Source organism: Magallana gigas, chromosome 2, assembly GCF_963853765.1.
Source record: "Magallana gigas chromosome 2, xbMagGiga1.1, whole genome shotgun sequence".
NCBI lineage: Eukaryota > Metazoa > Mollusca > Bivalvia > Ostreida > Ostreidae > Magallana > Magallana gigas.
In genome coordinates, this window is record NC_088854.1 from 43,274,227 (window position 1) to 43,301,648 (window position 27,422).

The 27,422-nt window shown below is 34.5% G+C and overlaps 2 protein-coding genes across 4 annotated transcripts in view; one reads left to right on the top strand and one right to left on the bottom strand.

The window, feature by feature from the left end:
* The window catches only part of LOC105327963 (rho GTPase-activating protein 26), an 18,016-nt gene extending 4,145 nt beyond the window's left edge, over positions 1–13,871 (bottom strand). Inside the window, exons 1-25 of one of the 3 annotated variants that reach the window (XM_034445257.2) lie at positions 13,622–13,871; positions 11,530–11,625; positions 11,080–11,141; positions 10,231–10,299; positions 9,764–9,865; positions 9,550–9,660; positions 9,418–9,460; positions 9,230–9,291; positions 8,969–9,037; positions 8,752–8,769; positions 7,096–7,168; positions 6,612–6,709; positions 6,262–6,362; positions 6,036–6,148; positions 5,831–5,893; positions 5,512–5,586; positions 5,243–5,330; positions 5,055–5,113; positions 4,919–4,936; positions 3,909–4,014; positions 3,375–3,534; positions 2,867–3,098; positions 2,384–2,551; positions 1,921–1,960; positions 1,333–1,389 (exon numbers count right to left, since the gene is read on the bottom strand). In XM_034445257.2, the coding sequence (XP_034301148.2) occupies positions 1,333–1,389; positions 1,921–1,960; positions 2,384–2,551; positions 2,867–3,098; positions 3,375–3,534; positions 3,909–4,014; positions 4,919–4,936; positions 5,055–5,113; positions 5,243–5,330; positions 5,512–5,586; positions 5,831–5,893; positions 6,036–6,148; positions 6,262–6,362; positions 6,612–6,709; positions 7,096–7,168; positions 8,752–8,769; positions 8,969–9,037; positions 9,230–9,291; positions 9,418–9,460; positions 9,550–9,660; positions 9,764–9,865; positions 10,231–10,299; positions 11,080–11,141; positions 11,530–11,625; positions 13,622–13,775 (2,237 nt within the window). In that variant the 5' untranslated portion in view covers positions 13,776–13,871. The remainder of the gene's footprint in view (positions 1–1,332; positions 1,390–1,920; positions 1,961–2,383; positions 2,552–2,866; positions 3,099–3,374; positions 3,535–3,908; positions 4,015–4,918; positions 4,937–5,054; positions 5,114–5,242; positions 5,331–5,511; positions 5,587–5,830; positions 5,894–6,035; positions 6,149–6,261; positions 6,363–6,611; positions 6,710–7,095; positions 7,169–8,751; positions 8,770–8,968; positions 9,038–9,229; positions 9,292–9,417; positions 9,461–9,549; positions 9,661–9,763; positions 9,866–10,230; positions 10,300–11,079; positions 11,142–11,529; positions 11,626–13,621) is intronic. The other 2 variants (XM_034445260.2, XM_066076750.1) reach the window with 2 other exon arrangements.
* Positions 13,872–15,375: 1,504 nt separating this feature from the next.
* Positions 15,376–20,975, top strand: LOC117681320 (zinc finger protein 330 homolog). The gene is made up of 10 exons (XM_034445264.2): positions 15,376–15,564; positions 15,941–15,960; positions 16,252–16,322; positions 16,876–16,955; positions 17,202–17,328; positions 17,912–18,016; positions 18,209–18,255; positions 19,674–19,791; positions 20,336–20,467; positions 20,801–20,975. The coding sequence occupies exons 1-10, from the start codon at positions 15,451–15,453 to the stop codon at positions 20,926–20,928; spliced, it is 942 nt and encodes a 313-aa protein (XP_034301155.1). The 5' UTR covers positions 15,376–15,450; the 3' UTR covers positions 20,929–20,975.
* The last annotated feature ends 6,447 nt before the right edge of the window (positions 20,976–27,422 follow it).

Here is a 27,422-nt window from a genome sequence, read left to right on the forward strand (position 1 = left end):
TTTACACTAAAAATAATCAAATGTGTACATGAATGAAATAATTTGGACATATACAAATACTAATGGTGTACTGATATACTACGGGGATGACTACATTTACGATGCGTTGGGTATAACTAAATACATTGCTATCACAGTCTTTCTATCCTCTGTGCCCCAGGGTAATATCTAGTCAGTTGAAGGTGCATGCAAGTATCATACATTCAATGTGAGGAATAAAAAAAACCCACTGTACACCAAAGGAGAACACTACAAACTGATCACAATACACATGAATATAAGCATTACCAACAAGTGACACAAAGGTTACATGTAAGAGATACTTTGATTGGTTAACATACATAACACTGATTAACTACAAGTAAGACTGGTACTGATTGGTTACATGTGGCCAGGGTTAGCTTACATTGATGCTGCATAGGAAGAATCATTGGACCCACGTTTCTTGATGCTTCCACTACGCAAAACAGAACAAAAATTTCATCTCCAAGCAATAGCATGATGCACATTAGGATTAATCCTAAACTTTGGGATCTGTAAATGCTAAATTGAAGCTTTCAAGCAGTTGCAGCTTGGCTGGTTGTCTGATTTTATCTCATGCATAAACTTCCACAAGATCCAAAACTGTGTTTTGAGAAAGAACTCTTTAAAGCTCATCATGTATCAAATTCAACTTATTTAATAAAAATGTTATCAAATGTGTGAACAGGCATTTCAATTATCTTTTAAGGGGAATTTTGAAATGATGATAATATTTCTAAACTCCCTACAAACTTCTTTCTTCACTATGTTTGATGCACATACTTCTATGAGTAAGCAGAAATGAATTTCACTAAAGCCACAAGGGGGAAAAGGTCAAGAAAAAAAATGGTTACTATTTTACTTCATGGTAAAACAATGTTGTTAATAAGATTTGACACAAACCAGGATCTGGGAACAGAATGATGTGTGCTAGGTGAACAAAGAAGTGTCAATGTTATATAGTGAGGGTTAGTTACAAACTCCAGATGCAAAGGGAATTCTGCTTGCTGTCAAGGCATTCACTACTAACAAACATTTCAGGACCGTATTAAGCTTGAATTAAGGCCATCATGGTCACCAGACAGCTTTTCATGACAATTTAACATACTCTCACATTCCAACACATTGGAAGTTGTTATGACAACAGCCATGGACGCTCTGGAGGGAGGCTTACTCCAGACTAACAGTCAATCTGACAACAGGCATGTCAAATCTTGTTAATTTTTTACTTCATTCCCATTGGGTTGCTTTGATTTTAGTCTTTCATAGAGACAAAGAGTCTTGAAATTTTACATTCCGTTTACAATATACCTATCGAACACGCTGACTTTGGATGAAATCCACAGGGATCTTCGCATGGCTTGGTCTCTGACAGACAACAGAACATTAACAACACCAAACAGTATTCCATCACATACTTTTCTTCTCCCGGTGTAATCATTAATTGAAATGACACTGATATTGCAAACTTACATCATATAACTGAACATTATAAATACTAGACAATACCCCACATTGGAATTGTCTCCCAAAGTATTGTTAACCAACCTCACTAGAATCACTTTATGGTTATAAATAAGTTGTTGCAAACTAATGTCTTGCTGGTTGATTGCGTAAAAAACTTGACGCAAAAAAAGCCTGTTTACATCGAATATAAACTCATCTTGCCCCCCCCCCCATTTTATCTGAAAGTTAATTTTCTGACCGTTGCAGAGTTTTTAAAGTCTTTGCCTGAATTTGCCTTACATATACCAATATTAGGGGAGTAGATCACTTCTGAAATGGATAAGAGAGCACACTCAGGGTGCCACGGGGTCAACAACTCAGTGTGCTAACACTCAGAGGGGGGTCAGAACACTAGAAGAAGAATTAAACATACTGAGAAAAAAACCCACTTACAATGTTGGAGCATCTGAGCTGTCATTCATAAACTTGTTTGCTGCAAATAGATATCTTTAAAATGTCATAATGTTAATATTAAATTATAACATACATTCGAAAATTATCCACACTTTAGAAACATTATAGATACTTGATTTCAATCAGAGCATGTGTACATACACAAGTTTTGGTATCTTTTCAAACTTAAGATAAAAGTCACTTAAATAACCAGATAGGAAAAATTCAAATTAATCACATTATAAACATGATAGCGATGTGATAAAAAAATGCATTGTGATCTAATTTTCCTATCATCATATCCTTCATTTTCTATTCTTTCTACATGGCTCAAGTATAAAACTTAAAAAAAAAATTTCATTGCCCAATAATCTGATCACATCACTCACAACAGAAATCCTTTACATGTTTAACAAAATGACAAGATTATGACAATCAGTGTGTAGCAATAGAAGAAGCTTACGTAATCCTGAAACATTGCTGAGCTGGGGGTTTCCAGGGACGGCCGGGGCGGCGTGCTTTTTGTGGGAGTCAAACTGAGGGAGGGGCGAGGACATAGCGGAGGCACTAGTGGACAGGCTGGAGTTCAGCGACTCGGAGCTATCACTGCTACTTCCGTGGGTCTCAAAGCCTGCAAACCAAAAAGTCCGCTGAACTACTCATAGAAAAATTGTCCAGCCCAAAACGGGAGCCCAAGTCTCAACTGAGATCATCTATCGTCTCAATGGGTTGGAAAAATTACATTTTTACACCATAATTCAATGAAAAAAAACCTTCATTTTTATGTCATAAATAAACATCATTTTTTTTTAACTGATGAAGTAACTTTCAAAAGAATAGATACCATTTACCTATAAATCTCATTTTCTCTTAAATAAAGTTTTATCAAAGGAATTTATTTGGTTTTAATACATACACAGACTCTCCTATAAAGCTTTCTACTTACGCTCGGTGGCTGGGTTGTAAATCTCGACAGATCGGAGTTTAGGTTTCTGGTGGACATAGGGAGGGAGAGATGGGGCTTTGTTCATGTACACTGGCTGCGGGTTTTGACTAGACACATCTAATGAAGTGTGATTGACCCCAGGAGTAAATTTGTCAGTCACTGGTTGGGAGGCACTACGAAGGGGGCAACGAATTTCACTCGGGTCAGCATCTTCAGGTGGTGTTTTGAAGATCTGTCAAAAAGCATTCGGCGATAACATACATGTAATTCACCTAGAAACTATTCCTGCAATGTAAGTTAAGAGGGCTGAATGGTCATGCCCATTTTCAGACTAAGTTAATCTCCCTGTCAAGAAGAACTCTTTTTAAAGATATACAAAAATGTCTATATTTTAAATCTAAATATACAGAGAAATGTTTAAAAACTATTGTACATCTACATTTAAATGCATGAAAAGTAGGAACTTTTGCTAATTATAAAATTATTTTCATGTGCAACAAAAACCCACTTTTTCATAATTGTTGATGAGGATTTCTACTATTATATTCAGAAACTTGATGTCCATAATGGCCGCCACAGACTCTTCTTCTGCTCTCATTAGTGTAGGACCAAAGCAGACACCGAGGTTGGCTACAGTCATCAGGTTCTTATCACTCAACTCTGCTACCCTGAAGCAAGAAAATGGAAATTCGTGTAGGGATTACAAAAGAACTCAGATAAAACCCCAAAGGTGATCTTTAGTTTCTCAGACACCACATCATTAGATCATGCATTGCTATGTCCATCAATTTTATCATATCTCTAAAAATAACAAGAATAACTCAAATATCCAGTTTTGAAGTTTTAGACACCAGAAATAAAAGAATTTTATTTTTTCGTCTGTCTCAAAGACATAAATCAATTCATCTTTCACACTTAGGTTCATATTTCAACAGACATTTTGTATTATGAATACAGTTTATGTAAGGATAATTTTCTTTAAAATACCAATGCAATTCATAAAACTTCTTGAAAATGTTATAAAATAAACTTTTCAGCTTACTTTCTTAAATGACCAATCAGCAGGTCCAACATTTCAAAGTTGGCCTCGGGCAGTTTGTGAACGAGCGTGTGGATGTCATGGATACGCAGGGTCTTTGATTCTTGTTCTAAAAAATTAAAATGTCTCCTTAGCAACAGCTAAAAAACTTGGTTTCATAACAAATCATCACAGAATTTGCAAACAACCATCTTCCCAAAGTATTCCTCTGATAAATGATAAATTCAATCCCACACACATTATGCAAAAATATCATTGGAGATTAATTATTTTGACTTCATATACTGTATTTTTTAAATTCATAAAAATGTAAAATAAATGAAATCTTAACAAATTATGAAGATTAATATTCAAAATAATTATTTTTCAAGACCAAACCCTACATAGATTGGGAGACTTATTTTCAACCTGAGTCAGATCACAATTAATGATATTTGCCACAAAAAGGGAATTACTGTAAAATATGATTGATCATTTTCCATTCAAATATAAATAAACAATGGGATGGTAAGGTGGATATGATCATATGGTACAGATCAATTTATGGGAATTTTAGTTAAAGCTGGATTTATGGATGACGGATAACAGCTGCAGAAATGATGAAATGCATAGCCAATACAGTTGAGTGGTAGGCAATTCTACCACACAGGAGGGGGTTGTATAAGCAGACTTTAAAAGCCAAAAATTTCTTTTTATAAATAAATCATAGCACAATTTTTACTCATATAATAAGGACTTAACAATCTTAGTTCTTAAAATGTACATGTTACTTTTTACTGTAGTAGCATGTATTATATTTGTACTATCATTTCTGTATTATTTATAAAAGTTTAAAATTAAAAAAAAAATTAGTAGTGTCCCTTTCCCAACAAACTATCAATGGTTATTTTTTTTAATCACTATATTACTGTCAGATTTTTGGTTAAATGCTACAAATTCCCCAAAACAGAGAAGTTGGCAGGATAAAAGAGTATTGTGGAAGAAACTCAGCTCTAGACTCCTGTAAAATTTACCTTCCAAACCCCGAGTTTCTGAAATCATACACAGATGCATTAACAAAGTCAAACATTCATAAACCACTCTGACTCAAAGGCACACTGATCAATTGTCTCCCCTTTAAAAAAAAAGTCACAGTCACCAAAAACTTACTAGCTGCTGCTATCAAGGGTTTATGTAATTTGAAGGTCATTAATGGTTCTGGCAGTGATCTGAAAGTGAAAGTTCTTGCATTGTATATAATATTATGTATTATGAAAAAGAGAAGTACAAGTTTATATATACATATACATGTATTTATAACATCTATATTTAACTGATTGACAAAAGCAATGTCTTACCGGAGATAATTCTTAACGGCGCTTGTTATCGTCTTGATTTCAACCTGACTCGGGTCACAAAAGTCAATTTTGTCTTTTCTTTTTGGATCTGTTTAAATCAGAAATTTGATATATAGAAGTACATTTTAATTTCCATTAACTGAGGCATTGAAGTAAAAAATATTTACCTCAATATTTTAAACTAATGCCTTATTAATGTGTTACACATTTAATAATCTTATCATATGAATAGTTTAAATATCAGACAGTAACTAAAATCAAGTTCTTACCCAGTCCTTGTGACATGAGTTTGTTCACTTTGGAGTTCACTCCAACCAATCTGTACAGGCCTTGCTCCTGCAGACCTGTAAATCCAAAGATGTTTAGTAAGATTAATTCTCAATGGTCACATTTCTACTAGTCAGAAACAGACAATTTTATTTCATTAGGATATACACTTGTACATGAAAGGTACTAGAAAAGCCACAGATGAATATCAAACAACTTTACAAATAATAAAAATAAGAGAAATGTCTTTTGGTTTGTTTCTCATTATCCTTTACTTTTCAGACACAATGATTATTAATGGCTGTTCTGTCTACATTGTACCTCTTGTTTCTACTGCTTGTAAACATCTATTGATGAAGGCAAATCCAATGTCATCCAGGGAGGCTATGAAAATAATAAATAAAAAAAGATCTTAAGTAAGCTGTTCAGTATAATTTATAGTTTATATAAATCAAAGTAAATCACCACGCAGCAATAAATCTAATCAATGTTGCACATATTAAACTGCAGTCGTACAAATACATACAGTCTTCAGAGGAAGTGTTCGGAGTTGTATAAACTGGTTCTCTGCCATCCATGGCATCCATCCACAACTTCCTGTCGTCATCCGACAGTGCTTGGAATGTCAGGGTGTCTGGCCTGCAAAAGACAAAATTAATCCACATGAACAGTATTTCAGATAATACAGAAAGGAATTAGGGGGTTTGTCCTAATCCTCAATTATCTAATTATAGAAGATAAAGCAGACTCACTTTTCCACCACTGTGATATCAAAACAGAATCTTTTGTCAATACTTTGGGAAGCCCGTCGTATGCATGATTTCAGGGTAAACTTTTCTGTTACTGGTTGGCTCTGAAAATGAAATGGTTGAACGCCAATTAATTTTTATCACTTTGGACACTTCACATAAACAATTTTTTAAAAATATTTCAGGTTTTTTAATAATAACTTGTGTGGAGAGAAAAGGATAATTCATTGTTTAGAGCAGTAGGAAATCAAAATATTGTTGTAGTAATGTCGTCTAGAACATGGTTTAAAAACTGGGTTTTTTTCTAGTTATTTTGATCACAAATAAAATATCAATGCAAAACAGGTCCTCACCAGTTTCCCTGTGACCTGATTATATGGCATCATGTGGAATACTTTGCCCTCTTTTTTGTACCAGCAGTAATGTTTGGTCCAGGTAGTACCCATCACCTCTGCAATGATCCAAAATTTGTAAAAAATATCCATGCAAGGCATTTTTTAAAAAATATCTTTTGTTTGTATTGATATGTTTATTTGTACTTCAACTTATTAATAAACATGTAATTTTTTGAAAGTTTTGAGTAAAAAAAATAAATTCAACTACATGTATCTAAATTATTTTTAAATGGGTCTATTTTCTTCTTTTTAACTCATGAAGGTGGAAGAATAACTCTTAATGACAATATGGCAAGTACCAGTAAAACATGTACATGTATATTGCAAAATTTGCATTTTTTTTAATGAAGGAGGAAGTCATAAACTGTTACATATACATGTAATGACCAATTACAAGAAGGCAGTTAACTCCCTTCCTGTTGTGTCATTGATATGTGCTCACTTTTCTCCATCAGGTAAAGGTAACCTTCCTTTGTACAGCCTTTGTTGCTCTGGTTAAGCAGCCCATGAGGTTTCTGTAAATTAAACAACAATTCAGCTATAAAAAATAAAATACATGTATGTACCAGTGTTTAGCAAAAATACACCCTGTCAATATGCTTAGTATAAGTATATGTACATATGTAGGTGCACCACAACCGCATTCATATTCATCAGAAAAATCTGCCTCTGGCCAGATTTTAAACTTTAAAAATCTACAAAAATAGCTTACAAGGTTTACTTCCTCACTGACAGATACTATCAATTATAGCAATAACTAGTACATGCTATCTGCCCAAATGGTAACTAACTTACTTCAGCTCTACATCAAACCCACCACCTTGCACCAATGCCACTATATTATAATCAAGAATTTAGGATGATTAAAATCAAGTATTAATCTGATAATAGGCATAGAGATCAACTTAAAAATTTCTGCACAAATGTATATTTTTCTTTAAATTCTTAAAGATGTTCTAATTGAACATATTATTTAAAGCCCCCCTGGATACAGGTAATTCAGGTTTCTAAAATGCTTGAATACAATGTACTTGTAATTGAGATTTCTTCAATACATGGATACAGTTACAAAATTCTTTAAGGAGCCAATCTTTGATAATATGGCCATCAGCAACACAAAACTCCACCTTCTTTGACAATGGGACATTTCATAGTGTAATGCTTGCATGCGCCAATGCCACTTACAAATACTACATACATGTGTAAATGTAATAAAAAAAGTACAGAATTGCAAATGGTTCATTTGAAAAAGCTATGATAAAAATATTTGCCGGTAGGTACTATAAATACTACATGTACTATTAATTTTAGAATGTGATTGATACATAGAAAACTGTGATTTATGTACTAGCAGAAAAAAATTTAGCAGCACAATTGATCTACAGGTAAATAATGTTTATAATCAGAAGTATCAATGTTATTTATTTAGAACTACAAGTATATGTCAATAATTGTATAAATACACTTTACTGCATGTATTTACATTGTTAAAAAAATACAGAATTTCACCAAGAAGCCCTGTGCAATGTGCTTACTCATACTCACCCATAACGAGGACTAAAATAGTTAATTATAAGAGTGACTGCCATTACCTGAATACCAAACAACTGTGAGTCTAAAACGGTACCTCAAAAAGGGAAAGTCAAACCCTAGTTGCTTCAAGTGTGGGAGAAAGAGAGGGAGAAAAAAAAACCCTTGGCATTTCTAAATAACTTTCTTTGTATAGAATGCATGCCTAATATTCATTTTGATGAAATACGGACAAAAAAAGAGTTTGAAGAGTACAGTCGTGTTTACCTGGTATTCCTATCACAAAACCTTCTTAATTGATAAAATTTAGCATAAAAGAACACAAATAAAAGGGCACCTGTTGGAAACGTTCAACCAAAAAAACCACATACAATATTAAACAAAGAATAGATTTGATATCATGTCAAAAAAACATGTATGTGTCTGATATGGATTAGACCAAAAAACAAACAATATGGAGGAGAGAATTCAAAACCAAATAAATTTTTTTAGATGAGTCAAAAACAACAATATCTTGACCTGTACATGCAAAGGTTCAAATTAAAAATCAAGTTGTTGCAATAAATACCACTTCCGAAACTGCTATCTGTTAAAGAATAGAGATTATTCATCATTTACACGTGTCTTCTCCTGCTTAAATGTACATTGTTCATGACCTACTGTAATATTTGTGTCCAACATACTGTACTGATTTATAAGGTATCGTCTTTGCACAACAGTCAATGCTTCCATCTCCTGGTATAAGACACAGTTTTTTAAACAGTGCAAAACCTACATGTACTTACCCGGTTGTCCAGCATCTTGAACATCAGAGACTCTGTGTACTCCTTCTGACTCTCAAAGCTCTCCCTGGTCTGCAATTAAAACATCACATGTAAACTGGTAATGATGCCTACAGTTCTATTTTCAATTTTTTTTACACCAAATTGAAACAACAAATGAATTAAATAACAATGCACAATTCATGTTTAATGTACATGAATAGCTGGTTTCCTTAAATTGATTGTTTTAATTAAGATAAATCAAATATCTGTGCTACCACTAACCTTTTGAAGTATCTTCTGGAGGTGCATAGAAGACTCTTTCAGCTCATTGCTGGCATCAAATCCTAAATCACAAACACAGTAATAAATATACCATGTCTGACATTGAAATAACATACCGGTAACTTTTATAGCCAGCAATACATTTTGCAAGAACTTTTTTTTTAATATTTTTATACTGATGAACTTACCTTGATGATAAAATGTGAACAAACTGTACATAAAGGCTAAAATCTGAAAGTAAAAGTAACATCTTACTGTCATCTCTTTCCTATGCTCAACCAATGAATGAATCTTGCAGTAATCCATCAGTCAATACTTACAGTTTCTACAAAATCAAATTTCTTTCTTTCTTGAACTTCTTGTAATTTGAGTACATATTTCATGGAACATTCTCTGAAGTTTCTAAATTCCATTTCAAGGGTTGCATCAGCCTAAGAATTATAAAAAGTTCAAAATATACATGTTCCACAAAATTGATGATATAATTCTTGGTGGGTTTTTTTTTTCTTGACAATGATTAGAATGTGTGGGTACCTCTTGTAGAGTATTGTCATTAATTTTGGACTTGAGGTTAAGATATCTCTCCAATGACTGACAGATTTTGGCAGTGTGTCGATCAAAGGCTTTCTTCTCCTCCTTAAAAATAACCAAGAAAAAAACAAACATTAATGCTCTTATAGGTCAAATAGGCTATAAACACTTCATTAATAAAAATCGTAGACCTAATTTCTTGAAAGTTTGGACTTCAATTCAAACTTCATAGGAAAGAAGTTCCTTTTCTATGCATAGTTGGCTAGAATGGAATTTGACGATACCTTTCAGTGAATAAACATTCAATCTATCCACATTAAAGTTTATAATCATTTTCTGGTGAAAATATCTATCACAATGGTAGACTAAACTATATATCCAATCTAGTAAGTTTATAATTATATTTGCGATCAAAGTCCACGTCATCATATTTTTTGTAATTTTTTAATTTTCATACTTTCATGAATTACCTTAACTGAACCAATCTGCTCCTTTCTGAATTTGTCCAACTGCTGAAAGAAGTCTGTTACTTTGGCAAGCTGAAAAAGATTAATTAAATGATTATCTATCCAAGTTTTAAACTGTTTAATTATTTAAACTTGTGGAGACAATTTTTGTGAATTGTTGATCATTGGGATATGTCATGGATTTGCTTTTAGAATAATACACTGTGTTTCTTATGTAAATTTGTGAATGAGGGAAACCAAATAAATTTACAAAAATTGAACATCTATGATTTCTAATGAACAAGATTTTTCTCCTTCATGTCAATATATATTGTGTGAGACAGTGTGTAAGATTATATTCTCATACTTACCGTAAATATTTACATTTGCAAATATGTTTCCTTATATGAACCTATAGAATAGCGAAAACATTCAATTCTGTATGGACTTATTCATGACGTCACAATGATCATAGCACAGGCTTATTGCTTGGATTATTGTAAACTTAAAATCTTGGTAATTTGAACAGTTCTGGACGATTTGTCTTTTTCAAACGTAAATATAAGTAATAAAAAGCAATATTAAAAAGTTCACCGTGATATGAAGTTTGTTGGTACGTGATCACATCTACTGAGAAGCCCTTCATGCTTCACAGGATTTGATCACGTGACCAACCAACTTCATATCCCGGTGAACTTTTTAAATTGCTGTTTATTTCTTAAAAGTACATGTATATTCCACTTACTTAAAATATTCATACATAAATATTATTAACTCATCATCCATCATCATCCATAGGAATTTAATAGATGTAATTGTTGTTATCTAAAACAATCTGTTATCTTACAAAGAGCAAAAATTGGATCAACATACCATTCTATCTCGCTCCTCTTCCACTCCCATAATCAGCTTTCCAAATTCTTTGAGGGAACCAGCTTAAATTAAAATATGCGCAAATTATCATTTTATTGATTCAATTGTAAATTAAAACAAATGAAGAATTCCCAATTATCATTGATCCGTGCATGCAGTTAGTACATTTGAATTCTGTTTTCAATTCATTTTTTGACAGCACCATCATACATTGGCATCTTGTAATGAATACAACAAACAATCAATATATATAAAACATACATAAAATGAAATAAAATCATCCACGTAATGACATCAGTTATGTTGTTTTTCTTTCCTAAAATCATAACACTTTTCAAAAAATTTCCATATCGGGGGGGGGGGGGGGGGGGGGGTGTGATAATGTCAATACATGTAATTTAGTTTTCCTTCATGTAAATGACATTTTTCAGCTTCATGCTTTCAATTTACCTATTTTTTCTTCATCATCAGTAAGTTTTTCTCCAATGCATTCGAAATTGAAATCCATCATTTTCTGGGCAAAACTCTGCCATGTCCTACCCATTTCTGAAAAATAAACATAATAAGATTGTCATAAAGCTACACATCACTACATGTATTATCATCTCATAGTTACAAGCAACAGCTAGAAATCAAACTGATATCTTCTGTACATTGTTGTTGAATCTTGTCAATTTCAATCATTTGTAATTCCATACAACTTCTTGGTTTAAAAAATGGACCTCTCTCTCTATCTCTCTCTCTCCTCTCTCTCTCTCTCTCTCTCTCTCTCTCTCTCTCTCTTACATGCACATTAGTCAGTTATTTTACATGTATCTACTATCTATCATTCACAAGCAAGCCATCCAATGACATTTGTATATTCTGTGCATCAGGTTCACCTTAAAATATAAGTTAAGACCCCCTCCCCCAATGCTTTGTTAAGAGGGGACAATAAATTAATGTAATGCAAGTATTTCCCATAAAATTAAGCAGAGATAAGCATTAGGATCTATGAGGAAACAATTTATGCAGCACATGATCCGTTCTTATATGAAGCACATTGAATTAGAGTACTTGATGTCATTTCCGTTGTGGTTTTAACCACAATGCATTCAAACAGACAATGTACTATTCTGTATAATTTGCTAAAACAGCTTAACCACTGATGGAAATGAAGCCATTTTATCAGAAGATAATGTGGTTTGTTTCCTCATTCAACACTGTTATATATAGTATCCATTGCTGAAAACATTTTTTTAACATATATGTAATCGTTGCAGTTGATATTTTTTAAAATTTAAATACAATTTAAGTTCCTTTGTTTAAACAATTGAAAGTTTTTTTAATAACACTAAAAATGCACACAAAAGAGCGAGTGTTTTTTTTATTTAAGGTTCAATGATCCAATATCAAAATCTCAAGTAGACAAGTACATTACAACAGGAAGCTTTAACTCTCAAAATCTCTAGACACAAGTTGTGTCATTCACTTACAATATGTGTATAAGTTCAGAGTTATATCCATATGAAATCAACTATCTATCCAAATCTTTATTCAACAGTACAAAAAGCAATGCCTATGCTTTCAGGAAACACAAACCTCAAGCTACACATGAATTTTCATGAATATTATCCTACATCAACCAAATATCTTTGATAAAATTAAACAAAATTCACCTCTGCTTAATACATATTAATGTAACTTTTCAGTTAATTACTTTTATGTTGTGACGTTAAGTGGGAGGATGGGGGTCTCTTGTCTGTCGTAAAGGAATTTATTTAAATGGCAGGAACATATCTAGGAATTTTTCAGGGGGGGGGGGGTCTTAAAGAGGAACTCAAACCAGTTTAAGTCTGTGCTTCAAAACTGCAGATATTGCTGCTGCAGCAGTGCTGCTTGTTTGAAAAATGTAAAATTGATACTTTTTCCTTCCTCTATTTTTTCTCCCTCTCTTCTTGGCATGTTATTCACAGTGCTTGCATTATGCATATGTTAAAAATGATAACAATTTTATATGGGGAAAAAACTACTACATGCCTGTATAAAGCAACCAAAAGGATAATGTCAAATTTAATAATGATTCATTGCAAAAATTTGAATTGATTTTAATGGGACTAATATAAATAGGCAAAACACACTACTTCATCTAAATCATTTAATATCCAACTTCTAACCATTCTGTCATTGAGTAAATCACTATCTATTGAGAGATGATGTGGGCAGGATAACATTGATCATGATATGTATACATGTCACCAGATTCATTGAAGATTTCAAATACTTTGCACCAGTCACAGTAAAGATATATTAAGTAAAGTATATCGTTCAAAGCACAAGATACTGCAGCAGATTTTACAATGTGTATGAATAAATACTTAGTATCATATACAGTATTAAAATTTGTAGGTTTACTGCCGACCCCTGAAGCAACTAATTAGTAAAATTATAGATATAAATATTAATTAAAAAATTCCGAGCCTATGTACTAAATGCAACATATTTCAAACCATACAAGTATATACATATGCTTTTTACATACATCATGACCGAGCAGTCTTACGTTTTGCAGCAGTGACAAGTTCCTTTCCATCATTGACCAGAGACTTGATGGCCTTGTTCGTCCTCTCAAGCTCTTTTTCATGATCATGCAATTTTTCTCTGAACGAAGGACTGTCTGTCAAGCATTCAGCAAACTCCAAAGGTTCCAATCCCATAATTTCATCTATCTCTACACGATGTTGCAAACTAACAATATTTGACAGACCCCTCAGCCTATTTTCATATCGGGACGACTTCCTGTTTATGTTAAAGATTTGCGCATGCGTAGAATAACAGAATTAATTAAACCGTACCAGGAAAACTTCGACACTAAGGGTCCCCCCAAATACTTTGTGTTAAAAAAAAGTTATTTGTAAGCGTGATAAGTGAAAGCTCTTGTTCATGAAAAGATCAGTTGAATTTTTAATCGTAGACAATACGAAATCTACTTAAGCCATTTCTATATCGAAAAAGTAATCTGTTTTCAAATAAACGCATTTTTACATGTTGTATTTCGCGATGCAACTGCAGTTTTGATATATATTTATTCCTAATGCAATCTTTGGTTTGAACATATTTTTGCATATTTACACAATGGGATTGGGCACAAGTTCCATAACTTATTAAGCCCTCTCCCTACAAAATTATTAACAAAAATATAAAGCATAGTAAAAGGTCACATATTTAAAACAGATGCAATATATATCACATACATTACTAAAGTTGCTAATGGCACTATTAAATAGATATAAATATATAAAGTGTAGTACATTGCGAAAAACGTTCAGATTTTTTTATATGAAAAGGTGAACCATAGAGAACAAAGTTTCATTAACCCTATAACTAATTGTAACATCGCCCCAGAGCAACACTTGTGTGTTGACTATATATATTGAAATATCAGTCCTAGTAATTAAACGTTGTTGCTAAGTCTCGATAAATACTAGAATCTCTTTTAAAAAGATTTTTCCATTTACTTGTCAAAATATGAGAGACATAAATAACACTAGCTGATGTAACAAAATGTATGAAAAATAAAACGATTTGACTTGTATTGATAAATGATTAAAAATACTTTTTAAAATACATCCTCTTTATCATATTCACCAAGTTTCACTAACGTGACAAGAAAAACACACTTTTCATAACTTTTTATCATTTCTATCAGAGACTGGCATAAATAACGATTTTTATCAATATGTCACATTAAAAATCAAAAAGAGACTAAAAGAATAAAAAAAAGCCACGGTCTAAACTTGAAATAACTTAATTAATATATACCTTCTACAAAATTTATGCTTCAACTTCAAGGTAACATATATAATCATTAGAGTTAAACTTTTTGGCTTAGATGTGCAATAAAATTCTTCTGCCCTGTGTACAAAGCAAATTGGGGGGGGGGGGGGGAGGGGGGTAGACTTTAATATCAACTTGTTTCCGATTCAATAAAATATGCTCAAACCCTTTACAAAACAGTTATTACGTTAATCTAAAAATTCGATATTATTTTTCGCAGTAAAAACATTGAACACAGACAAAATAAATGTTATTATGTATGTTAAAAATATATACTACTTAATTAGTATCCCCCTTTCTCACACCATTAGATATACACTGAATATATTATATTTTCTTTAAATATGATTTGCAATTCCTCTACAATTCTCAAAAATGATGTATTTATATACTTTTTAGCACGGGTGTCTGTCGTTGAAAATATTTCTTTTTATATCACGATTATTACACAGAAATTTTTTTAACTTTATGCGCTTTTTCCATGATAAATCTGACCTAAGAGGAAGTAACTCTGACGGTACATTGCATCTGTCAACTGACTCGGACTTCTTCAACATGCCGAAGAAAAAGACAGGACAGCGAAAAAAGGCGGAGAAACAACGGGAAAGACAAAAGGAACTAAGAAATGCTGAAAAATCACTGGCTCAGCAACCAAGTAATTTTCTGATGGTATGTGAATACGTCAACGTGTCGTACATGTGTTTATTTCGAATTTCCTCTTATATTGTACATGTGGTGTATATTGTATTTTGAAACTATTGATGTATTGGAAAATATTGATTTTATCATTTACAAAAATGTGTATCTATTTAAATGAGATATATGCATACGTACATATATTTACATAAATAATGAAACATTTTTAATTTATATCATAAATTTATCATTGACTGGCTGAATCCTACACACAGGAAGCAAAAAAAAAAAAAACACCACCTTTCATAACTGTTTATAACTTGGACATACAATTCAATCTATTGAATAATGTGTGAGAACTTCCCCTCTTCTCAATATAATTTTAAATAAACTGTCTTTTTTATTCTAGGAGTGTGATCAATGTAAACGGTAAGGAACCTTCTACCATAATTATAATAAGACATTCATTAGCATTACCCTAGAAAATACTGTAGAACAAGTAATAGATCTCTCTCTCTCTCTCTCTCTCTCTCTCTCTCTCTCTCTCACTAACTCTGTAGACCATGGATAATAGCCTTGATAGTGGATAGCCCAGTGGTGAAGTATCTGACTACAGATGTCATCGGTTTGATTCCAGTTTTAACCATTATGTTTTATTGTACATATATTTATTCTTTCAAAAATGTAATTAAAACCTTTCTTTGTTTTTTTTTTTTACAGAACACAGAAGAACAGAGCATTTTGCTACTTTTGTTCGTCCTTACAGAGGCTACCTGTGTGTGCACAGTGTGGTATGTAAAAGATGCGGATAAAATGCCAGCTATTGGTTTTTGATAAATTATTTAATATTCATAGTAATGGAGACAGCTAGCTTTAACAATGTGAAGTTTCTTAGTAAGATCATGGTCCAAAGTGATAAAATAATATTTATAGGTTAATTTATATTGATACATCATTTTGCTGTTATAACTCTCATGTTTTATCAAGTGTTGCAGCACTGCATCATCAAATTGTTGGAAATGTTACCTTTTGATGACATATTAACATCACAGTTAACAGATATCGATTTTGCTACCTTAGTGATTCATGTGGGTTAGGAAGGTAGCGATCGTTGCAGAAAAATTTACATACGGTAACCTGCTAATGCTTGTTATGTATTTTTATGCAATGTCGCCACCTTCATATCCCGCACGAATCACCAAAGAAAGGTAAAGTTTAGTGTCATAAGACAGTTAATTTATGTAAGCCATTAAATGAGCAAAAGTACATTTAGTCCATGATTATGAACCATATTTAGAAGAAAAATCTGATAACTGTGCAGGCAATGTTGTGATTCTTTTGAAGGTAAACAAAAATGCATGGCCAAATTTGGAGACTGTTGCATAAAACATTCTGGGACAAACACAGTTGGACTAGCCATGGTGGTAAGAATAAGATCCCTAAATATGTCATTTCTGGGAAAAGGACCTTATAATAAAAGTATTGTAAAAGATATGAAAGTACCAATACACATCTTGGAATATTAAAACAATAATTGATCCTTTATCAACCATATATATTTAACTGAAGTTGCCAAAATGAGGAGGGGCTGTAAATGAGATGTATACGATATTTAAATTACACTAGATGGTGTAACCTGATATGCGTAAATGTCCTTCATTTCGTTACAGGGGGCCATTTGTGATTTCTGTGAGGCATGGGTCTGTCACGGCACCAAATGTTTGTCTGTCCATGCCTGTTCCTGTCCCCTGAGGGATGCAGAGTGCTGCGAGTGTAAGCGGGGGGTATGGGATCAAGGTATGACTTAAACATTGACTAAAGATATTTATGTTTGTTTCAATATTCTGCAACCATTTGCATGATCCTTTAGTTTTTCATACAGATCATGGATGCAGATTAGTTCTATGTAATCCTATGCATATCAGGCCAAAATTAAAAATTGATTTGTTTGATGTACTTCGACCGACCAATCAAAATTACCCGATACAATAATTTTTGTCAATGTCATATATTATAAAACACAATTCAATTTTGTTTTTAAATCAATAAATGTTGAATTTGTGTAGAAGAAAAAACAAGTTTGATTATCAGATTATAAATGTGCCAGTCAGAAAATAGAAAAAAGAAAAAAAAAAGAAGAGCTACCTACCTCCCTACCCACCATGAAAAATTTGGGTCGGAGTACATCAAACATAACTTATCAATGCTGGCCCCATGGAAAATCAAACACAATCATTTTTTTCTTATCTTTAAACACTATGGCTGTTCATGTATTTCAGTCGTATTGGAAAAAAGTGTTCTTTTTTTATATATACCGTAATAAACAAATAGGATATATTTTTAAAAGCATAAGTGAACCTGTTTATTCTTTTTCCTCTAGGTGGGAGAATTTTCAAGTGTTCATACTGTGAGAAGTTTTTATGTGAAGATGATCAGTTTGAGCACCAAGCAAGCTGCCAGCAGTTAGATTCTGAGACATTCAAATGTAAGCTATAATTAAAACACTGAACATGACAACTGTGTTCTAGTATCAGGGATATGTAATCAACTGCAAACTCCTTAACTTTGACAAATCTTTTTAAACACTATGTAGCATTTTAAAAAATTTATTTTTAGTAAGTTTCTTCCTCCCGGAATGGACATACATGGACATACATGTACTTAAATTTTTTTTCAGGTATGTCCTGCAATAGACTTGGACAGTACTCCTGCCTTAGGTGTAAGGTAACTAAATATTTGTCTCACATATACATCTACATATACAACAAAGTACCACCATTATGTCATTGTTTTCAAATAATTTTTTTTTTTTAAGGAAGTGAACATGAAAAAAATAATTGTTGCTTAATAAATTTTAAAAGCCTTTTGAAACTTAAAAATGAGGTCTGTTACCTTTTTGTTTATTTCTATCAAGAGATTTTATCAATTTAACACTCTCAGTGAAAGGTTTATGGAGGTAATCCATTATTTCCCAGCATGCATCTGTTCTCTAACGTAGATAAGCCACATTGCTGCTGGTGACTAGGTCAATGTTGGAACTAGGCCAGTGTTTATGTACAAAGTTGATAAAAGTTACGAAGAAAAAATATGCCTTGATGTGAAGAAAAATTTTGTGTACTGTCATGAGATGACAAGGATTTAGTACATTTCTATAAATGAACCTCAGATAACTATTTATGATTTGTACAAAAAATGAATATAGATAAATTAATTTGTGAAATATATGACCATCACATTCCAGATGTTTGTACGGAGATGCATGTGGCAGTCAGTGTTTACATTACATGTAATAAAATGCTGTTTTTAGATTTCAATTTAAATTAATATGAAATTGTAATTTCATTTTCTTTGTGGGGTTTAATTCTTACCGTTACTTTTTATTTAAATGCCCTGAAAATTTTTCTGATTTGTTTTTTTTTTGATACATAAGATCTTGATGATATGTAGGCCGGTTCTGTTTATGCTGTCAGAAGAATAACAGGACTAAGACACTTTTTAAAAGTCAGGATGCTGTGCAATGCACCTTGTGTGCCAATTTATGTAGCACACATAATGTTCAAACTCATAAACAAGAAATTCCCGAGTGCAAGAAAAAATAGGTCACAATAACACTGATCCACGGACATTCCATTCTAGTTACATGTCACATTAACTGCTGGTGGGAATGCAACATTCTGAGATCCAAAATCTTCCTCCATAAACACTGTTTAAAATGACAACTCTTTACATTCCTTTCAAGTTTCCATTCACATTTTGATGATGGCATTTAATCTCTGTTACTAAACGTGTGTAAAAATGCAATGTGTCTCACTGACGGCAGCATCAGTGCTGCCCTCTCTTAGATGCTTAGAGATAACCCAGCAGGGAGGTAATGATTTTAACAATATGGCAGCGCTCATGGATTGCAAGAACAAGTTATTCTAAGTGGTATATCTTTTTACTGAGGAAAGCCACGTCTAAACGGTTTTCAGATATCATTATACACATCAAACAGACAAATTTGAGCCCTTTACAATTTTTTCATGTTCACTTCCTTTAATGATGTATGGTTAAAAAGGTGAGATTTTATCTAAAAAAAATATATTTTTGATTGTATATAATGAACATAATTTTATGGATGTTTTTTTTACCTTTTTATATAGACTTGTTTCTGTGAAGATCATGTCAGAAGAAAAGGGGTCAAGTACAATAAAGGTCAACCCATACCGTGCCCCAAGTGTGGCCTGGAAACCAAGGAGACCAAAGAAATGAGCATCAACAGTAAGACCAGTTATTTTGTCTAAAATTTACCTCACTTAGAACCATTTTAACAAGAGCTTGGACTTTGGGTAGTTGTGTCAAACAGCAATGTGACGTAGTCCTGTCTAATTCATTGCTGGCCACTCAGTCATGGCTCTTTGAAATCAACAAGATTTGGCTGACTTTTGAGCTAAGGCTACGTAATCGGTGTATATTTCGCTTGAAACCAGTGTCATTTTAACTTGTTTTGACGCAAGAAATAGATACCGGTAGTTACATCCTACTGAAAGTCCAAGGATTCTATATTGATGAAAATGTATGTTACATGTACCTCATCAATGTGATTAAAATCAACATGCCATGTTTTTCACAAAGTCACCGATGGTCTTGTAAGATAAAGTGACATCATATGTGGGAGTCGACCAAGAGGTGATTTCAGTCAGTTAATATTCCTGGTGTAGTAGAACTAAATGATTGTGATTCTGTTTCACCAGTATTTCTAGGAAGGGTTTAGAAAATATGATCCATAAGCTTTGTTTTAACTAGTTTTTTGGGTTTTTTTTAGCTCGGTCCTATGAGTATGGCAGGCAGAAGGTGGCTGATGACTACGTGGATGACGAGTTCAGCTATCAGGAGTACGACTTCCAGGGGGCCGCCGGATTCTCCTTTGGCGGGGTGAAAGCAGACGTCATAGATTGTGAGGATTCATTTCTGCTTTTCTTCACAATAACCATGCAGCCTCATGCTAGTACATGTGTATACTCTCCAAAAAAGTTGGCTGACATATTTTTTTTCAATACATGAAATAAGCCTATAGCCAAAAATAAGTAAAAGTGCTGGCCCCTCTTTTTTGTGCACGTGTTTGCTGTAATTCACTGTCAGGTGGGAAAAACTTCCATTTGTCCACTTGTTTTCAAAGCATATACATGTATTGCATATCTGTACACTATTATTCAGTGCTAGATCAACTTTTAAAGATCAAGTGCCAGTTTTCAATTTTGAACTAAAATTTTTGTCATTTCTGATGTAGATGAATCTGATGACAGTGATGATGAGGATGATGACGATGATGATATTGATGAAGACATTGATGAAGATGAATTATTGGAGGAAGTTCGTCAGTTGCAGCTGGACAATGAAAAAGCAGGAACTTCCTAATCTTGTTAATTTGCTTGTTCTTGGAAATAAATTATTTACAATAACAAGTCATCTGTGCACTTTTTTGAATTAAGTAATAACCGAAATAGTACAATATTTAATTTTAAAATAATGTAATTCAAATGAGGTCCCTTACTCCACTTCAGTAGCTCGCAGATTAATGATGCAACCTAATCACAGCATACCGCTATGACTATCATATCCCTACAAAGGCTAAATTTCTATTTCAAATACTGAATAAACACAACGCCATATGTACCCATATTTTTTTAAGGAAGACTGTTGGTGCCATGTATCACCATGTTAAAAAGTATTTAATCTGGTGGCCGCCTGAAATTTATTTGAGCCGCCAGAAACTCATCGTCTGAAAACCCGTGGCTTGAGACGATGCCAGAAACTATGACGTCTAAAAAATCCACCACAATCCGCCAATCTGCAAAGTCTTAATCTAAAACTTTCTGGTTCTACATGATTTACCAGAATCCTCGTTAGTTGACGGTAAAATTAAATTCATTTAGAAGCCCATTTTCCCCAAGGTATGAAATATAATGTATATTTTATCTGGCGGCCGCCATTGAATTCCTGTCTACGTTCATTACGAACGCAGGATCGGAGCTGTCAATTTAGATCCTGCGTTCGTAATGAATTCGAACGTAGTCAGGAATTCAATGGCGGCCGCCAGATAAAATATACATTATATTTCATACCTTGGGGAAAATGGGCTTATAAATGAATTTAATTTTACCGTCAACTAACGAGGATTCTGGTAAATCATGTAGAACCAGAAAGTTTTAGATTAAGACTTTGCAGATTGGCGGATTGTGGTGGATTTTTTAGCTTGTCAAGATTTCGGATGACTCCCTCCCCCCAATTTTCAAAAGGATGATTCGTGATCGAGAACAGTATTCTCTCGTTTTTTACTGTTTTACTCCAATCGTTCTCTCTAACAACTCTCTCTGTAACTAAACTTTCATGATTGGGTAAACAGTGGTAAAAGTATCACATCAACACGTGAACACGCGTTATTCATTTTGTCTGCTCTGACGGAAGTTATTGACGCGAACGCGTCAAAATAGCTTTAACAAGACCTCGAACTTTCGTTAAAATGACACTGGTTTAAAGCGAAATACATGTATTCACAGAATGGGATCACGTGGTCACAAAATCATGACCTGAGTGAAAGAAACGATATGTCTGTCCGAGTCGATTAAAACAAATGCGTCCATTGGAAAAATTAGACACAACCCACAATGTCATATATTCCGTGCTACACATTTCAGAACATGTTCTTATATTCAAAAATGTCAAAATTTCAAATACCTTTGTTATTATATTATAAATGAAACAATTATCGACCAGTAAACAATTCATAGTGATACTTTTTAAATCGTTAACAGCAGCATTCATTACATGTGTAATGCATGTAATCCCAAAAAATAAAATAAATCGAAGATGATTCCATGTATACATTGTCATAGTACTTGGTAATTTGGTTACATTATGCAAAGTTGTACACATTACAGTGCAGTAATCATTTATACACACGCTTATTTTATAAACGAGTGCTAGCTACTAACGGTTGGCTATCACGTGACCTAGTGTGCACCATGCCATGTTTAGGAAGTTCGCAAAAGATTTGGAGGAGAAACGAGTAAAGTACTAGTACTTACTAGGTTAGAGCCAAGTTTTGCAGTTCATATCTAAACAAATATTTAAAACAATATAAAAAATCAAAGTCTCTTAAAAATATAATATAAATTTAAAAACCTGATCTAAGAAATTACACAACTTCGCAAAACCTGTAACAAAACGGCTTGGTGTAAAACGCCTACTCGGCCCTCCAATTAGGGAGGATTGGGTGTGGAGCTCTATACCAAAATATATACCCCTTGACCCTCCAAAGTGGAGGTTCCAGTTCAGCTTCTTACACCAAGCCACGTCGTTTCAGATTTGTTGCTGGGTTACATAATCGGTTTGCTGCTGGAGTCAATTTCTAAATATGGAACAGGGGCAAAAGTTCAGCGTATCTGTAGCTAGTTTCCCACGGTCTTGTGACAAAAGAGGGAGAGAGACAAAATGGAGGAGTTAACCAACGGAGCAATAAAGAGTACATTGGAAACTGAAAGAACTTTAGCTACATCGAGCGAGGACGTCGTGACAGACAATTTGAGTCGCCTAATAGAGCTCATGAACACTTGGGACACCTTCAGCGCAGGAGCGACCCCCGGGCAGCAAAGTGTCCAACCGAGGCCACCGGTCGACAGCGGCGTATGGAGTCCCCTTCCAAGAATCGGGATAACTGCATGCAACTTCTGTAAAAAGAACGGGGAGTCTCGACAAGTGTTTGGTAGCCATCAGTTGCATGATGCCCTCGGACGCGTGACGTGTCCAGTGTTGTTCCGGTACCGATGTCCGTGGTGTGGTGCCACAGGCGAGCACGCGCACACCGTCAGTTACTGCCCCACCAACCCTTACCGACGGTCGTCCGTTCTGACGGCACGCACACCACGTAAGAGTTGTGGATGCTTGCGCACCTGTCAACACCACTTTAGTCGGAAACATTGAAAGGACCACGTTACCAACTAAAGATGGCATCAAACGTTGACGCACCGAACTCATTTGTGAAGAATTGACTGGGGTTTTTTTGTGACCATGCATGTTTCAATGTTCTTGAATAAAATGTAAATGATGATTGCATGTAGATTTTTGTTTAGATTTGTTTTGACCATGTAATCTCACTTGATATGTTTTGAATGTATTAGATGTGTTTGATATGTAGAAATCTAGATGAAATGTATTAGAATGACAATTAAATGCAGTTCATCGTGTTGAAATGAATGATTTTTTTTATGTTTATTCAAAATCCCGAAAAATTATGTTTGTTTCTTAATAAATCATTTTAAACCAAACATAATGTTCATGTCACAGTGGTTAAAACGAAGGGCCTTGTGTTAAGCTTGTCAACAGACATGTATTCACACTCAATATGAGTTCGCTTTATACATCATAGAGACATCGGCAAGTTTGGTGTCTGCGAATTGGATCGATATTTACTTAAAATTATCGGACTTCCACATGTATATTCTGACCTCTTGAAAAGAACAGCCATATATTAAATTAGATGTACATGTATAGGGAAACGTTAAAATTCTGAAAGCTCAAGTGAGCTATTCTGATCACTTTTAGTCCGGCATCTGTCCGTCTGTCTGTTTGTAAAATTTTTACATTTTGGACTAAATTCTTCTGTAGCATTCTGCAGTATTCTCATTCTTCTGAGCCTTAGGTGAAGGGGATTCATGTTTGTTAAAATAAAGGGCCACGCACGCCTTATTTTAAAGGGAGATAATTAAGAAATATTGGAAATTTGTCGGTCTCTATCTAAACTTTCTAAAACCATCTCCATAATTCATGTGGCCAGAGAAGCTGAAACTTGTGTGGAAGCATCCCTAGATAGTGTTGATTCAAATTTGTTCAAATCATCATCCCCAGTACTAGGCCACAATGGGGGGGGGGGGGTCGAATTTTAACATAGGAACATATAGGACAATCTTGAAAAAAAAAACCAAGTTGGCCAAAAAAGCTGAAACGTGTTTGGAAAGCATCCGCATATAGTGTAAATACAAGTTTGTACAAATCACTATACCCAGGGGTAGGGAGGGGCCACAATGAAGATCGAATTTTTACAAAGGAATATATCAAGAAAAATCTTTAAAAATTAAAATTTTCTTCTCAAAAAGCAATTGGTCAAAAAAGCTGTAGCCTGTGTGGAAACATCCTCAGATTCTGTAGATTCAAGACTGTTCATGCCAATTGATCCGTGGGTGTAGAGTAGGGCCACAATGGGGGTGGGGGTGGGGTGGGGGTTGTATTTTACTTAGAAATATATAGAGAACAAAATCTTCTAAAAAAAAAACAATGGGTCAGTGAAGCTACAAATTTAAAAAAGCAACCTCAGATAGTGTAGATTTGAGTTTGTCAGAGTCATGATTTTCAGGGGTATGGTAGGGCTGTATTAGAGGGTCGAATCTTCAGATATGACTCCATAAGGCTTTTTCACATACTTTGTATTCTTAGTTGTTTAGACAGAGACCCCTGGGCAATTCTTGGGCCCACAAGAGGTTCAAAGTTTGATGTAGGTTTACATTATATAAACAGTTGTTTAAATCATCTTCTTGAGAACTGCAATGCTTAAAATGTAATATGACTTTAACATCAGCCTGTTACAAAAGGGGCTCAATGTTTTAAATAAGATTATCTGGAGAAAATATGAAAATGTTTTTATTCAGGATCTATTCTACTACATTGTTTAGATATATTGTATATGAGTCCATTAAGCTGATTTTATAATGGCTATTGTGGCTCACGTGAGTGATGTGCCCCATGGACCTCTTGTTTTCCTTTAAAATGAAATTAAGAATATATGGCGGGATGCAGCTTCCATTGATCAATGACAAAGTCACAGGTAAGGCAATACTATAACAACATGATTTAGGTGTGTGCTAATAAAATTTATTCCAATTTGTTGAAAAATCAATTTCAACCACAATCATCCTTTTCTTTAACCCTGCTCTCTCACCCACTCACTTTACCCTTTTCTGCACAAACTCTCTCCTCCCACTCCCTTAAACAACTCTCTCATCCTTCTCACACCTCCCTCCCTCTCTCTTTAACTCCAACTACATGTACTCTCTACTCCCACTCTATCAACCCATTCTTTATCCCTCTCACACCACTCTCTCTCTCTCTCATCCTACTCTTTTCCATCATCCACTCACACCACTCTCTAACCCTACCCTTTCACCAAGTCTTACTTCACTTTTATACTCTACTCTCCCTACTATATCAACCCACTCTCTTTCATCCCACTCTTTCAACCACTCTCCCTACTATCTCAACCCACTTTCTCTCACTCTCACCACTCTTTCAACTAACTCTCCCTACTATTTCAACTGACTTTCACTCTTACCCCCTTCTTTCAACCAACTCTCCCTACTATTTCAACTGACTTTCACTCTCACCCCCTTCTTTCAACCAACTCTCCCTACTATTTCGACCGACTTTCTCTCACTCTCATCCCACTCTTTCAACCAACTCTCTCTACTATTTCGATCGACTTTCTCTCACTCTCATCCCACTCTTTCAACCAACTCTCCCTACACTCTCATCCTACTTTTTCATCCTTGCCCCACTCTTTCTGCACACTCTCTCCCCATTCTCTGACCTAACTATTTTCTCAACCTTCAACCCTATTCTCCTTACACTCCAATGCAAATTTCTTACCACATTCTACCTTTGTCTCTCTCACTTCTTTTTTTATACTATTACCCCTACTCTCTGACTTTCTTTGACTTCTATATTTCACCCCAAACTCTTACTATTCTTTCACCCCTATCTCTCTGTATCTTTCATCTGTTTTTTGCCTCAATCTCTAACATAACTCTACCTCTTTCCACTCTATCACTAATTCTATTACCCTACTCGCTCCCTTTCTCTACACATACTCTCTCACCTCTTTCTTTTACCCCTCACTCTTACCTGGCACTGTCATTACCCTCTTTCCCTATCTCCCCACCCTCTCATTCCACCATTTCACCCTACTATCTTACCCAGGTCTTTTACCCCACTCTCCAATTTCTTTCTCTTCGTCTATGAACTCATCCCTCTAACTCCTCTCTCTTAATTCTTTCACCCCACTCTATCTTTCCCCTCACCCCACTCTATCCTATTATTTCACCCACACTCTCTCTCTCCCTATTTTCTCACCCAACTCCACCAACCCCCTTGACATACTCGCCCCTCCTTCTTACCCCACTCACTTTATCCCACTTTCCCTATTCTTTCAGCCCGCTCTCTCCCTCTCCCCCCACGGGGATGGAAATGTATACCTGTAGGTAGGGTGAGAGGAGGAGAGTGGGGTGAGAACGGAAGTAGGGAAAGTGCACCAATAACATTGTCTCCCCACACTCCATACTCACTCACCCTTCTCCCTCATCCCACTAGGGTGGGAAGGAGAAAGGTGAGAGGAAGAGTTTGGGATGAGAGAGAGAGACACACACTCCCTCCTCTAACTCACCCCACTTGGAGAGCAGAGGAAGAGAGTAAGTTGGGTGAGAAAATGAGTGAAAGGGGGGGAGAAGAGGGAGATTGAGTGGAAATGATGTGAAAGAGGTAAGAGGAGGAGAATGGGGTGAGCAAGTGAAAGATAGAGGTAGAGTGATTCACTAACTCAGTTTTTCACTCAACTCTCCCAAATACTGTAAATTCCTTATTTTATGCGAGAACATAATTCTGCATTTCCACAGTTTTGTATCAAGTCGCGAGAACATAAAATCGCGATCACCAATTTTTTGGTTATAATTTCCTATATTTCAAAACTTTCTGAAATATAAAAGCGAGATTTTAAAACCGCTTCTCGCGATTTTACGTGGAATTAATTCCTCGCGTCAAATTAGGAATCTACAGTTCTCACTCCCTGCATGTATCACCAAAGAAAG

Bases quoted from the DNA above. Each gene is read 5' to 3' on its own strand.
- LOC117681320 (XM_034445264.2), top strand. From the start codon at position 15,451: ATGCCGAAGAAAAAGACAGGACAGCGAAAAAAGGCGGAGAAACAACGG. The intron at 16,956-17,201 runs GTAAGAATAAGA...ATTTCGTTACAG, and splicing joins CAGTTGGACTAGCCATGGTG to GGGGCCATTTGTGATTTCTG. The intron at 18,256-19,673 runs GTAACTAAATAT...CTTTTTATATAG, and splicing joins ACTCCTGCCTTAGGTGTAAG to ACTTGTTTCTGTGAAGATCA.